The sequence below is a fragment of the Coffea arabica genome, chromosome 6c (genome assembly GCF_036785885.1).
Source record: "Coffea arabica cultivar ET-39 chromosome 6c, Coffea Arabica ET-39 HiFi, whole genome shotgun sequence".
Classification (NCBI taxonomy): Eukaryota; Viridiplantae; Streptophyta; class Magnoliopsida; order Gentianales; family Rubiaceae; genus Coffea; species Coffea arabica.
In genome coordinates, this window is record NC_092320.1 from 19,716,312 (window position 1) to 19,731,353 (window position 15,042).

Consider the following 15,042-nt stretch of genomic DNA (forward strand, 5'->3'; position numbering starts at 1 on the left):
TATTTAGAATCAGCAAAATTTGGATTAGCATGAAATAAGGTACAGTACTCTCTGATCATAGTCAATTTCACAGTATATACCAAAAATAACCCACCCTGACTCTTCCATCAATCGAAAGCGCAATGAAGAACCAGTGTCACTATCTTAGACCCACCCAAATCCCAAAAAGACATACTGGACTAAGCTGATTTGATTACAAAGATATAATATGAACATCTGGGGAAACAAACCAGAAAAGGGACTTGATTTGGATATACAATTCTTTGATCAACCAACATGGAAAGGACCAATATCTCCATTTCTGAGAGAGCTAGCAATCTCATCAGCAACTGACAAGCAAGACATCACCCAACCACTCAATGCTGTCCATATTAGATTCGCTAACCAAAATGTGATACTCCATGGCACCGCCATAATTCTGAAGTCGTCCTCTTCCTTCAAATCCCCGATTATTTGGAAATTCGAAAGTAAACCAAAACGCAAGATTCCAACTTTCTCGTCCAACCGACACCTTCAATTTCCTTCTCTATATGAAAATTCATCAAAATCCCATGAACCCCTTTTCTTCTCTACCCTAATTCCCGAATGAAATTCAAATATGTTGAATTCGAGAGGTTCTCAACAATTCAGCAACTCTTCCCCAATTCACGAAAAACCCACGAAACCATCAACCTTCAATTATACTTTTCCTTCATTGGATAGATGAAACAATGCAAACCCATCTCATATCCACTCCCAAATATCAATTCAGAACTCTGTCAAGGAAAAAGCTGGTCCCCTGCAAATATTTTCAGCTAAAAACACCGCTAGCTCTCTGCGGAACAATATTGATTTGGTAATGGATAGAATTGAAGGAATGATCATTCTTAAGAAAGACACTGGTCGCTCGCAGAAATTACGGGCAATTTCGGTTGTGGCTGCCTGTGGTTTAATTGATATGCTTGATTGGGACTTGGTGTTGGGCCGGTTGGCACTCACGGGTTACGACTCATTTTTGGATGTGTCTTCTTCTTTTGATTCTGGTGTTTATTAAAGGACTGGGAGGAGATCACCGCGCAAATGCGCGGTGGACAATTCTAAAATTTATGTGCCCAGTTATGCCCTGTTTACAAAATGCCTGCAACGCAACTAAGGATCAAAAAATGGGAAACTATGTCATTGAAAAGTACAATAATATACACAATAAATATAGATTGTTCATAGTCAAGGAATTCATAATAAATAGATAAAACAATAAAATTAATCTTGTAGAATCTCGAAACATGAACTTGAACTTCCATGATTCCGATAAATACATATTTTAACTTAACCAAAAACAAAAACTTTCTGTAGTTCGTACTCACCCCAGAAGTGTAATGAGCAATTTCGAAAGAAACTGCTGAAGAACCTGCCATGTATTATAACAAAAAAGAAAGTAAGATATAATCCGTCGAAATTAGTTTACTGCTGTAAAACCAAGTTAAAAATAAATCAAGGGACTTGAATAATGCCAACAAGTACAGGACAAATTCAACAAACATTTGCACTTTTGGTTACTAATACTCTCATAAAAAATTTGTTACCCCTTGTATTTTTTTAACCCATTTCACAAGCAAGAAACTTTTCTTTTTTCTTTTTTTTTTGGTACAGTAGTTGTCAAAGTCAAGAAATGAAAAAATTCTTATAGGTAACCTAAAGTGTCTTGCTTGGTAACTCGAGTGCTCACCAAAGTGAAACTATTAGATGTGCCAGATCCTTGGAGATGGTATGCAAGTAAACTTTTCCACAACTTGATCATGCAGCTGCGCAATTTACACAAAATGCCAATGGAAGATAAGGTGAAAAAGGAAATAAAATCATGCAAACAAATAGGCCAAGAAGATCCTAAAATGTAAAAATGAAGCAGAAACTTCTCCAGAGACGATATCTTTATATTCTAATGACATACTCCAATCCAAAAACCAAAATACATGCAACTCTAAATAATGTCATGTAATTCAGCTTTTATTCCCAATAAAGTTCATATTACTCTAGCATCAAGAATCTATAAAAATTTTCAGGTGTAAAGAAAAATAGTGAAGGCAATATTCATCTAAAAAATTGGTATTCAATTATGTTTCAAGGTTGCTCCTATTGAATATTCGCAGGGTTTACATGGATTGTTGAGTTTTTGCAACAACTTATTTAATCAAACTTTTGATATCTATTCTATTCCCATAGAAAGAAGACACAAGCACATGTGACTATTAAAAATCCCTAAAATGGAACACAAAACTCTAAATATATAGGGAAGGCAAATAACAAAAAAGTTTCTCTGAGTTGCTTTCCAATTTTTCATTTTTTGTAAAATCTCAAAATTAGTCCAACGTTGGTCATAAAGTTTTGCTAATCTCAATATTATTAAGAACACAAGTTTCAAAGCAGATTCATCAAGTTCACTATTCCCTGATTGTCACAGTCAACATTAGTTTGTTAATCATTGTCTATTGGGACATACTTCACACATTTCACATGGTTTGAAATTAACTACTTCAACTGTTAACAGCCTGAGGTTTTAAGCCAAGCATTGAATAAGTTCTATAGATAGCATGCTTAGCAAAGCAAGAATGACATTTCAGACTTTAATCAAACGATATTAATCCAAATCCAAAAAAAAATAAAAGAAAATTACCTACAAAATACCTATGAAATACGTATAAAAGAAAATTACCTATGAAACAGCAAAGCAAGCCTATTGTCAATTTTCAAAAGAGATGCAGAGTACAACAATCATTATTAACTTCAATTAACTTCAAAGTCTTGAAAAAAAAGAAACACAGCCTCTGAAGATCTTTATCACAGTAAAGGTGAGTAAAAAGATAGTCTACCGTGGCACAAAAAGATAAGAATTAGTTTCTTCATCTCAATTATAACTAAGAAAGCACTTGTTCACTACACTATTACCTCATACGTTAAACCTTACACATTGACAAGCACAAATTGGAAACAGTGACAGATTTTCAAATTTATCAGATGAAATTCATATACGGTATTCAGCAAGCAAAGATAACACCATCTGTCAAATACTACCCACAATTTGAACATCAGATGAACATTCAACACATGAATCTTATAATAAATGTCATCAAGTAGACAAATGCAGTGTACAATAGAGAAGTGATGTCAGAAACAAACTATCTGATACCCATTCCATTCAGCATTTAAAGGCATGCCTAGGGCTGGAGGAAATATCATTGATGCTGAAGACCAGGGTGAGGCACTTGTCTGAGTAGCACCATGCAATGGAGCAGATCCACTGGTAACAAAACCCAAAGTATGGTCATTTCCTGCTACAAAAGTAGGATAAGATTAGATGTACCCCAATAATAACATATTCATATAAAGAAAAGAACCTTTAAAGTTGCTTAGAAGAAAGAAGATTTCACAAAAAAAATGGCGACAACAGAAACAAGAGGAGAAATCTATTGAGAGAGCATAAAAACAAGTCTTACCAACCTAAATCAAACAATAAAATAATGTCACCAATGAAATTTCCCCAAAGGGAACAAAATACTGTATATATATGTGGAAGCAAATTCTAGAGAAGTTTTTATGCATTATTTTCCAATTTTTCTTTTTTTTCTAAAAATGTAAAATTGGGTCCAACATCAAAGGTCAAAGTGAAGCACAGGGATACTATTTTCTGAACATATTTTTTCCAGCCAAAGATCTTGCCAAATTTCTTTAGTAATTTAAAAGAGGAAAGATGGTATCTTCATAGTAGATAACATGGATTTTGCTTTTGAAACTCCATTTATCTAATTCATATAACCATGTATCTCATGAATCATGAACTGATGAAAACATCTTCAAGGAAGTCAGACATAATAATGATTTCACTTTGCAAGTCAAAACCACAAAACCAGAAAAATCGACTATGAAATAAAGATTTCATCAAGCAGCTTCCCAAATCTTGACATTACCAAGAATACCAAGTAGTTTAAATAACAAATTCATCATGTTCACCAGCCAAGGGAAAAAATGAAGATAGAGAAGAAAAAGATACTCGTATCTAATTTACTTTGACAAACACAATAAAGGCCAAAACACAAAACACTGGAAGAAAGTTGCTCATTCTTCCAATCACTTTCACCTTTATCCTTTCTCTGACAAAAATCTCAATAAACAAAAATAAACTAAATTAGGTGAGAGAAACTGTTTATAGAAACAGACTATGGTTTATAGTATAAATAGTATAACACAAATAAATATTACCAGCTTTAACTACTTCTTCGAGATGTCAACTTCAAATCTTCATATTCCTTCCTGTAACAACAACCAATAATATACTCAGAAAAGTAACACCAAAAGAACAAAAAAAAGAGAGAAAAAAAAACATCGTCCATCAAATCCTAAACTGGGAGTGGAAGGGAAAAAAATTAAATCAGAATGATGCAACAAAACTTATGTTTTCCCTTAGCAGTTGTTTTTCATGGGTGGCCATTTTTCCTCCAAGAAAGGCAAAAATGGAAGAACAAAACACCAAAGAGGTATAAACAATTAAGTAAATAAATATCTAAAAGCTAGCTAATCTTCAATTATTCATCATCTCATACGATATTAAAAGTTTTTCTTCTAATTAAAAATTAATAATCAATGATAAAACAAAAATGAAACAGAGATGAAAGGGGAAGAAAAGTACCATATATGCATTCTAGAAATTCACATCAGATAGTGGAGATGAAATATTGACCTTCCCATTCCTCATTGTTTCACAAAAGGACACGAAGGAGATGGGGAAAAAGAGATTTGCTGCTTTTAGCCAAGAAAATAGAAATATCAGAAAAATGACAAAAAAAACAGAAAACGAAGGAGATTTTGAATTGAAGCAAAAAATCCCAACCAGATCTTTGGTTTTGTTGTTGTCGATCAGAGAAAACGAAGGATAAGAAAGGAAAAGGGACTTCAAAAGGGGGGAAAAACTTACAAAATAGCATGACGACGATGGAGAAAATCTCCAAATTTCATACCTGCAACATCGCAACATCACAAACGAAAAATAATTAGACGTGATTTTTTGAAGATCTAAGAAAATCACATCTGTTGATAACAAATCTCGGGAAAGAAAGCAGCCATTGAACACAGAAAGATTGCATCCTTTTTTCCTTTCTTATTTATCCAACAAATACCTTGGCCAGAAAAGATTTATTACAGAGATATAAGGGAAAAAATCCGGAGAAAATGTCCAAAAAATCACAGAGAAAGTGTTCACCTTTAGAGAACAATCTCCACATTTCTTCATGGTTTAGTTGATAGTCTGACCTCTCAACCTGTGACAAAAAATATGAAACTTATCAGAGAATGAGAGAAAATTTAATCAAGGGGGGGAAAATGTATACAGAACAAAAATGGAAAAACGGTGGATTTGAGAGGAAGATGAAAACTCAAGAGAGAAGAACAGGAGGAAACCATATGAGAAAGAAGCTTCTGGTACAACAGATTGACGGATTGAGGTGATTGATGTGGATTGACCAGCTCTGCCACTCTTCAACCAACAGCTTTGTTGCAAAAGCCAAGAATTGAGGAATTGAGGGAGACTTCTCCCTTGCTAGTTTACCCGGTGGTCAAAGACCCGCACAAAAGGAAACAAAAGAATTGCTAAACGCCAGAGCAAGCAAACAAAAGAATTCACGCGTGAGAACGGGCGACCATCAATTGGAAATTCGCACGGGTGGACGACCACCAATCAACCAATAGCAGCGCGCCACGTCAGCAATCACAACCCAATTGAAAACAATGACATTCCCCAATAGACTAGATATGTTAATAACTTTACTGATTCGGGTCATTATTGATAGGGAGAATTGCACAAATAGTCCCTCATATATTGTAAATGTGAAAATTTAGTCATTGATATCGCAAATGATCACTTTTAGTTCTTAGCAAATAAAAAAAAGGATCAATTTAAGTCCTTTTTCATTTTTTCGAACGATTTTTGGTTGGGACGTGTCACGCGCATATCAGGTACCCAACTTATAAAGGATAAAAAAGTTAAACCACTTATCTGTTGATCAAAATATAAGGGACGAATGATCCCCAAAATTCTCCGTCTCTCCTTCATCAAAAGCAAACCCTAAACCTAAGTTTCATCTCCATGGCAAAACCACCAACTTGTAATTGCGGTTTACCAGCGAGAGTGAAGACTAAGTGGACGGCTAAATATCCAAGAAAGAGATTCTATGGTTGCGCTTACTACAAAGTAAGTGTCTACCTGATTTCTATTGCTTTTTTATTTCAAAAAATGTAAATTTTGAATAAGTAATGATTGAGGTTCGACAGCATAATAGTGGCGGCAACTGTGGCTATTTCAAGTGGTACGATACAAGCAGTTGTAAGAGGTGCGATAAATTAATGAGACACATAAGAAGATTGATGAAGAGGATAAGAAAGTTGGAGGCAAAGGTGGAAGAAACAAGTTGCAAAGAGAAAATAATGAAATTGTTGCTATTTGCGGCCCTTTTCGTAGTTGCAAAAATTTTTCTGGAAAGATTGAGTTTAACTACCGTTTGTTGGTGTAGGTGGTGAACTGGATTGCTCTTATTTGCTGTATTTATATTGGGTTACGGTTTAGTGGGCTTGTTGATTGTGCAAATCGAATTTTGGGATGCACTTATCGAGCTTAAGTTCTCTATGCTATTGTGATTTTTTCTTGAATATGAGCTTACAGCATAATATGAAATATCTAACTTGAATGTGTTGTAAAAAACTGACCAGGAATAAGCTTGTATTGAAAGGTGATGAAGATGATAATGGCGTGATTATAAGTGAAGAAAAAGTAGAAAGTGAACAAATTAGTTACACCAGAAATAAGAAGAGCATGCATTCCATTGCTCAAAAAAATAGTACATAACCCAGTCAAGTACATTTATTACAATATGCCTTTCACCAAAAAAAAATGCAATGAACTAAGAAGTCAATTCCATTGCTCTAAAAAAATGGTCTACTGAAGTCAAATACTAGACAAAAAGAACATCTTCTAACTTCTTAAACACTTAAATAAAGCCATTTGCACCCTATAGTCATCTAAGTCAGTTTGTCATCCCTCCTTGCAGTACTTTTAGAAATGGATACCTTTGCAGTTAATGTCTTCTTAGGCCTCTAAAGATACGAACAAAACAATGAGGAGGTCATTCATTGCATACAATATTTGAGATTTGATAGATGATATATGAAGTAGACAATAACAATTTACTTACAGCCAGTCCAGGTGGTTCCCATGGGTGTCTCTTATAGACAGAGGCCAATGTTGAATGTGACGGCCCCACCTCCCCCTAGGGCGTACCCCAGGGTTCGGCGGACCGCCTGCCCAACTCTCGCCGGGACTCAGTCGTTCACTACATTTCTCAAACAGATTACAATATAAATCTCAAAAATTACATCAAATTCTCCAATAATTACATCTCACAAATGCAGCGGAAACGATTCCCAACTATACATAAAATGATTCCAAATCCAAACTATACAAGATATCAGCCATCCAGTCACGTGAATAAGTACTACAAGTCCTTCCTTCACCTTGAGCCCTGTGGAGGGGAAAAAAATAGTTTTGGGGTGAGCTAAAAGCTCAGCGAGTAACCAGTAAAATCAGTAATCAAATCGGTTTCACAATAGTTCATTTCAATGATGTCATAAATCAAACGATAAGTCAAGAAACAATTACAACATTTACAAGAAACCCTACATGAAAAGGATACGTTCGTTCGTTCATTCGTTCCTTCGTTCGTTCTCCTGTCATTCCCCTTTCCTTCATTCATTTGAAAATGCATTTTTCATTTATCAATAAAACCCTCGTTCGTTCGTTCGTTCATTCAACCTTTCCTGGACATTGACCAGGCTCCACCAATGACAGGTTGTCGAAGCTTGTGCAATAATAAAGTTAAACCTAATTGTCAGTTAAAATGACCAAAATCCAATTCCAAGTACTGGAGCAGGGACTCTAGGTGTGCAATGGGTTACTTGATTCACCCTGTTCTCGAAGAGTTTGCTTGATCCGATATACCCGAATGGAATGGTAATTCCTTTTCACAAATAATTATGAATTTGTAGACAGGGCAAGTAGGGTCGTATCCACAGAGACTGGATATATTTGTTTCTTAAGAAATCCAAAGTAACACAGGGGGTGATTTTGTAGGAACGACGATAATTAACTAAATTCCAATGAGAAAATAAAAATAAACAACTAACTAGAAATTAAACCACAATTTATTGAACTCAGGATAACAATAATTAAAGGTCTAAATCAATTAAAACAAGGAAACATTCAAAAATAAAATAAAGTAGACAATTAAAAGTCAAATGGCAATCCACTACAATCAAGGAAATATTAACTAAAGATCTAGTCAAGAAATAACTTCAGCAATGGTTCACCTAATTGATCATCGAAGCAAAGGCAATCCCAATTATTTACCAATAAATAGGTTATAACTACCAAACAAGCGATGACAGTCAACCCCTCCTTACTGTGTCGGTGATCAAGGTACGCCCGTTAATCACTGCTCTAATTGAGAAATAATCCTAGGTACGCCCGTAGAATTTAATTCCCCAACTGCCTTACGTATTAGAGGAGCCCTATTCTAACCAAATAACACACTACCAGGATTATTTTAGATTAGTCCGCGTATCCCCCTGACACGAATCTAATCGTGCCAGTTGTTGCTATTTTGAGGTAGTTAAACAATTACGGATTTAATACCCCAATTGACAATAGATTACCAAATCAATTAATTATCCGGATCCAAGACAATCAACTAATTAAATAACCATAAGCATAGTAATCAGGGAATACACGAATACCAATAAATAAAAGGGAAAGATTAAATTAAATCGATCTCACAATTTTCAAGTGACCCAAAGCATCCGTCGTTTCTTGACTAGAACGAGGGGATTAGCTCATATTGGATAAACTAAGCCCGTGGGAAATTTCAGCTAAAGTCACGGCCATTGTATGTATTTCAAGAGCCGCAATTCGTCAAACACTTAGAAAGCAAATGTAAGGCACGGGTAACAATTGAAGCCCTTTATTGTTCCTAGCATCCGCAGAGCAAAATCATTCACAAGGTGCAAGAAGGAAAAGTCAAAGGAAGCAGGCTCCAATCCCTGCCATGCGTAGGATTCAGAAGAAAAGAAATCAGGAAGAAAAATCAAAACTAAAAGCTAACAATTGCTTTTCTTCCTCACATCCGTAAGTTCCTAAAGTCAAAAGTAAGTCCAAGGGAAAACAAAAGTCAAGCTTTTCTGCTAAGCTACAGCCGGCCAGAACTAAGGGAAAAAAACTAGCTATCTCACTTCCTTCTTCTTCCCCCTTTTTAATTGCGGCGCACATCAACCGGGAGGGAAGCCCTCCGTCCGTCGTTCCTTCGCGAAAATTACCAAAATGAGCGTGACATCTTCTGTTCCAAAAGTGCTCCTGGGACAAGTTTAATCATCTGAATTCTTTTCCTACCAATTCGGCACCTGTTATCATATTTATATTCTACTCCCTGAAATAAACGTCAAATACTAAAAATGAGTAGAATCCAGCAAATAAATCCACATCAAGTCAGGTAATAGGAGGAATTAATAATAAAATAAATGAATAAATTGCAACCTATCAATTCCCCCCACACCTAAACCATGCTTGTTCTCAAGCATAAGAATAGTAAACGAACACCAAAATTCGATGATGGCCATTGCCCAATCTCTTATATTGCCAAGATATTCAAGGGAAAGTCATATATCGGGCACTAGTGATTAAAATCCAAGAAGCATCCCCCCGGTTAGCCCCTAAACTGCAAATCCCTTCAATTTCCAGGTTAACTACTCTAAGAAAAGGGAATGACGCACAACATTTATCAGCTAACGGTCCAAATATTCACATAAGTCTCCATATTAAGTCCATAAACCGGCAAGCCTTCCCATTATTCATTCTCTCTTTTTTCATTTTTTTTCTTTTTTTTTTAAAGAACAATAATAATTAACACAAAAAGACTTAGTCGTTAGCCGTCGGGGCCTTTTGACGCGAACTCCAACATTTTTAGATGAAGGAGCCCGGTTACTCAGCTCCTACCGCTATACGACCACGTACTCATATAAAGTACCACCTTTGACGCGAGAATCGACACTTTTAGGTGCCGATCTCCGGTTAATCAGTAGTAACTTAATAGCGGAGTACAGTCAAGCTTATTCACAGCCAAACAATGCACAAACGCAAAATAATAGCACTAACAATCAAACATAGGAGCAGCTCGCCTCATTATTGCCAAACATGGAGAACTGGAGTCAATATTGGACTAGTTCACATTAAAAGGCCATAGTCATTCCCTATGCCTAGAAAAGTTAACAAAGAAATCGAAAGAGTCAAGCAGTTCAATACTCACCAAGGAGATATTCAGGACCCAACCACACTAACCCGATGCACTTTATTTTAAAAACTTGGCAAAAGTAGATTTAGAGGCAATAAACCAACATCGCCCTTTTCTTTCTCTTTTTTTTTGTTTTTTTTTTATTTTTTTGTTTTTGTTGTTTTCTCACATGAGGAATAAGCACTAAGAAAAAAAAGAAAATACGCAACTAGAAATGAAACTAAAAACTACTAAAAACTAAAAACTAGAAAGACTATAGCCCCCCCCCACACCTATAGGACACATTGTCCTCAATGTGTCAAATAAAACAGCAAAAGTGAGGGAGAAAGTAACCAAACTTCCCTGAAATCGGGTCATAGCGGAGGTCGAGGTGGAAACGGAGGTGCAAAGCCTGTATGCATCAGAAACTGCGCTAAATTCTGTGCCATGCCGGCAACATTGGCGTCAACGTTGACCATCCGAGCCTCCAAAGCCTGAACTTGGCCCCGGAGTTGCTGCCATTCAGTAGTCCCATGCGGTGGAGGTGGCGCAGAAGAAGATGGCCCAACTGTGTCCTCGACTGATCCAGGAAAGGAGGACGGCCCTGCCCGGGACGAATGATGCGCACCCGGAGCTCTAGGTGGTCCAGGAGGGGTGAACTGGTAGGAACCATCAGGCAGGCGCTCGATGACTCCCATCCTCTCCAAGCAGTCTACGTCCAAGAGCTCCATTTCACATGCCAAATGTAGGTCGTGGTCCTCCAGGTTAAGAACCCCCAATTGTATCGCCAAGTGAGTGATATAGGACCCAAGGATAAGGGGTTTGTTCTTTTTGGCCAAGACTGTCTTGAACTGTGTGGCCAACCAACACCCCAAGTTAACCTTGATATTGTTCTTCATACTCCAGAGGAAGAAGAACTCGGGGCGAGAGAGTATGCCAGAGCTGTCCTTGTGCCCCGAGTAGCTGTAGGCTAAGAAACGCTGAACATAGCGAGCACTAGGGTCCTTAAGAAAGGAGCTCCTAGACCGGGAAGGATCGTAGCGCTGCTGATCGACGGACATGTCTTCCCACACATCATGGTAGTGGGAGAGGAACGGCTCTATGTAGTCACAGGTACTCTCTGCATACTCCCTAGTCCCAGCATACTCTCTAGTGATAAACCCAAATGCCCAATTGAATTGGGTAATGGAGAAATTGAACTCTCGACCCATGAGCCGAAAATGAATGACCTGTGGTGTATCAACGGTGTATCTTGTAGGTAACTCGAACTCAAAGGTGGAGTAAAGCTCCCGAGTCAGCTCGACAAAGGCGGGGCATAAGATATCGAGATATGAGCGCCACCCGATGGCTGTAAACATCTGCTCGACCTCCTCTCGTATGCCTAGACCCATGACGGTTAATTTTTCCCAAGTCTTGCTTGGTGTAATCCGCCGCTCGCAGACCTTAGCATATCGCTGCTGATCGGCGGGTCTAGTGAAGGTTAAGTGCCCCCCAAAGTGAGCTGGGGTATCTACCTGCGCACCCCTACCCCTACCCAAACGGGTTCGAACACTAGAAGAGGAGGGTAGGTTGGTAGGTGAGTTGACAGGAATAGAGGCTTGTGGAGGGGGTTGAGACCGAGGGGCTTTAGCTCTAGATGATGACTTCGGCCTCACCATACCAAAATGGGCGTGACATCTTCTGTTCCAAAAGTGCCCCTGGGACAAGCTTAATCATCTGAATTCTTTTCCTGCCAATTCGGCACCTGTTATCATATTTATATTCTACTCCCTGAAATAAACGTCAAATACTAAAAATGAGTAAAATCCAGCAAATAAATCCACATCAAGTCAGGTAATAGGAGGAATTAATAATAAAATAAATGAATAAATTGCAACCTATCAACCAACCTCCATCAACCTACAAGGTAATACTCGAGTATACCAAACGTTCACCCAGGTCACCATATCGCCCGACCGAGTCCGCTTCTGGCTCGAGTCGATTGGTAATAAGGGGCAGTGGCCAGTTCAACCAAAAGGCTTACATTCATGCGCAACTAATGTTTCAATCATTAAATCATTGAAAATTTCACGTTTCATTTAGGTCGAGCACGATAAAGTACACGCTCGCCTAGAAAATTCGTTTTGAAAATCATTGAAAACACTTAACACGTTATCAAACAATAATACAAGTCATGAAGTCAAGAAAATACAACCAACAAGGAACTAATGCAATTGAGTAAATAATGCAAGAAAACAGTTCAAAAGTAACTTTGGAAACAGTTTAGGGTCACTCACCTCCACGGCTCAGGAACCAACCATCATATATCACTGTCTTGCTCAAATCCAAGTCTTAGATCACAAACTCAATGCAATCAAGTCCTTTCAAAGTTCGGACAACACTTCCACTAAATTTGCTTACTTTTCCAACCGTCAAGGCTTCATTATTTCCTCAGCCAATCCCAAAGTCACATAAATAAGTTCACTCAATAACCATTCAATAAGCTCCAAGTAGTACGAGTACAATTCAAGCTAGGGAAGAGTCCGGAAATGAAAGTTAAGCTCTAAACCATAAAAACAGTTTTGACATCCGTTTGCGGTTTCAGCACCATTGGCACTACAATTATCAGATGGAGGTACAAGATGCACCGTTTCGAAGCTAAGAGATAGGGCTACAATGTTGAAGAAAGCTACTCAGTCCATTTTCGAGTGTAACAAGGTCAAAATGCAAGATACTACATCAGAACCGGAAAAACAGATTTACAAAATGCATTCTGGTGTAAACAGCATAACTCAGCCTACTTAAGTTCGAATCCAGAAATTCCAAAGCCATCCGAAAGCTTAGAAATAGGGCTACATTTCATCAGAAGACCTTAACAACCAATTCTGAAGCATTCCCAACCAAAATAACCAATTACAGACGCAATTATCAAATTCGGATAGAAACAGGGCAGCAAGGGTAATTTAGTCTTTTCACAAGTTACGTTGCTCTGATTGACCTGAAATTTTGTAGGAATCTCTAAAATATCATTCCCTACAACTTTCATGTTTTAATTCAAGGCCAAATCATGTATTTTCAGGATCAAAAATGGAAAAACTACACGAAAACAGAATTCTGGGCGCGAAACAGGTTTCATGGATAGTTAATGGTATTTCGGTCATTTCACATGCTACAGTAGTCAGATCAAGCTGAAATTTTGCAGGCAACTATTTTATACCCTTGGCTACAACTTTCATGTTTTCGTGAAAATCTAATTCGGTAAGGATCATGGTGAACAGTCACGATCAGATTGGGTGAAAAGACAACCCTGTTCATTGAACTCCTACCTAAACCAGTCTGGGTATTTCCGTCTTATCTCAGGCTACCCATCTCGAATTGGGCTGAAAATTTACAGGAAACTAGAAAACATCATTCTCTACAACTTTCATATTTTGTGCTAAGGCCAATTCGGCCTCTAACTAGGTGTTACAGGGCCGAGCAGAATTGGGGAAATGAAACCCTAACTAGAAATTTTTTGCATTCAAGTGCTAATCTTCCACTAAAACATCTCTTTAGCCATCACAAGTCATTAATTTAACAAAATTAAGAACAAAGAAAGGATGGCTAGACATGATACCTTGAAATATCAAGAAAGGTGATGGCTTAGGGATTTTTCTTTCAAAACAACTCCACCAATAGCTTCAATCTTCCTTAGCTAGCAAGTTTTATGGAGTGATTTGCAATTTAATCGGTTGGAACTCAAGATTTGGACAAGAAATTGAAGTGCAAGATGATGGATTTCTCTCTCTTTTTCTCTCAAAATTTCGTCCAAGGCAAGCTAAAATGGAGAGAAATTGGGTCCAAATTGGTTTTAGTAAAGTTAGAAAAGTCTTGGTCAAATTCAACATCCAATGGGTTTGTGACACTTGGCACCTCTAAGCTTTAATCTTATCTTCTTGTCTCTCCAATAATAATCCATCTAAGTAACATCTAATTATCTCTTAACACCTTGTAAAATAATCACAATATCCCAAACTTAACCTAATTGGCCGAATTTTTCCGAACTTTCCGCACTAGCGGGTCCCACGTCCGGTATATGCTCTTAATTTCTCAAAAACTAACCGATACTAGAAAATCATCTAAAAACTATATTTACTCAATAAAATTATCTGGAAAAATTTTCTAATAAAGAAAATGTAGAAAATGCGGGCGATCAATAAAATAAACCCTAGAAACTTAGAAAAATTTCGGGTTCTCGCACTCATTCTTTCGGGGCGTCACAATATTCCAAAGCCATCCGAACTTTCCGCACTAGCGGGTCCCACGTCCGGAAAATGCTCTTAATTTCTCAAAAACTAACCGATACTAAAAAAATCATCTAAAAACTATATTTACTCAATAAAATTATCTGGGAAAATTTTCTAATAAAGAAAATGTAGAAAATGCGGGCGATCAATAAAATAAACCCTAGAAACTTAGAAAATTTTCGGGTTCTCGCACTCATTCTTTCGGGGCGTCACATTGAATCACAACCAGTTTGAGTGTGTCCAAATCTCCGACATACACCATATCTATACTTGACTTTCTTAACCTAACAATTGGCAACCAAAAAAACAAGTAAATAATAGTATAGAAGGAAGCAAAAATGCTACACAATGAAATTAGTATGAACAAATAGAGAAGTATGAATTAGAGATATTGCATTCTTTCTTGTTGATGTTGGAGTAGGTGGTTGGCTGGTTGTAGG

General features: G+C 37.3%; 1 protein-coding gene across 3 annotated transcripts; it reads right to left on the minus strand.

The window, feature by feature from the left end:
* Window positions 1-5,607, minus strand: LOC113693893 (uncharacterized). Of its 3 annotated transcripts, none has more exons than XM_072053241.1 (9): window positions 5,428-5,580; window positions 5,231-5,288; window positions 4,946-4,988; window positions 4,661-4,770; window positions 4,234-4,284; window positions 3,164-3,305; window positions 1,706-1,781; window positions 1,344-1,387; window positions 1-1,128 (listed from the first exon to the last, which is right to left on the minus strand). In XM_072053241.1, exon 9 carries the CDS (start codon window positions 412-414, stop codon window positions 268-270), a length of 147 nt encoding a protein of 48 aa, XP_071909342.1. In that variant the 5' UTR covers window positions 415-1,128; window positions 1,344-1,387; window positions 1,706-1,781; window positions 3,164-3,305; window positions 4,234-4,284; window positions 4,661-4,770; window positions 4,946-4,988; window positions 5,231-5,288; window positions 5,428-5,580; the 3' UTR covers window positions 1-267. The 3 variants fall into 3 exon arrangements, 1 of the variants encoding a protein (XP_071909342.1); XR_011815966.1 differs by having other exon boundaries at window positions 518-1,117; window positions 5,428-5,607; XR_003449183.2 differs by lacking the exon at window positions 1-1,128 and having other exon boundaries at window positions 1,159-1,387; window positions 3,164-3,308; window positions 5,428-5,607.
* Window positions 5,608-15,042: the final 9,435 nt, after the last annotated feature.

Coding starts and splice junctions, on each gene's coding strand:
- LOC113693893 (XM_072053241.1), bottom strand. CDS start 414: ATGGCGGTGCCATGGAGTATCACATTTTGGTTAGCGAATCTAATATGG.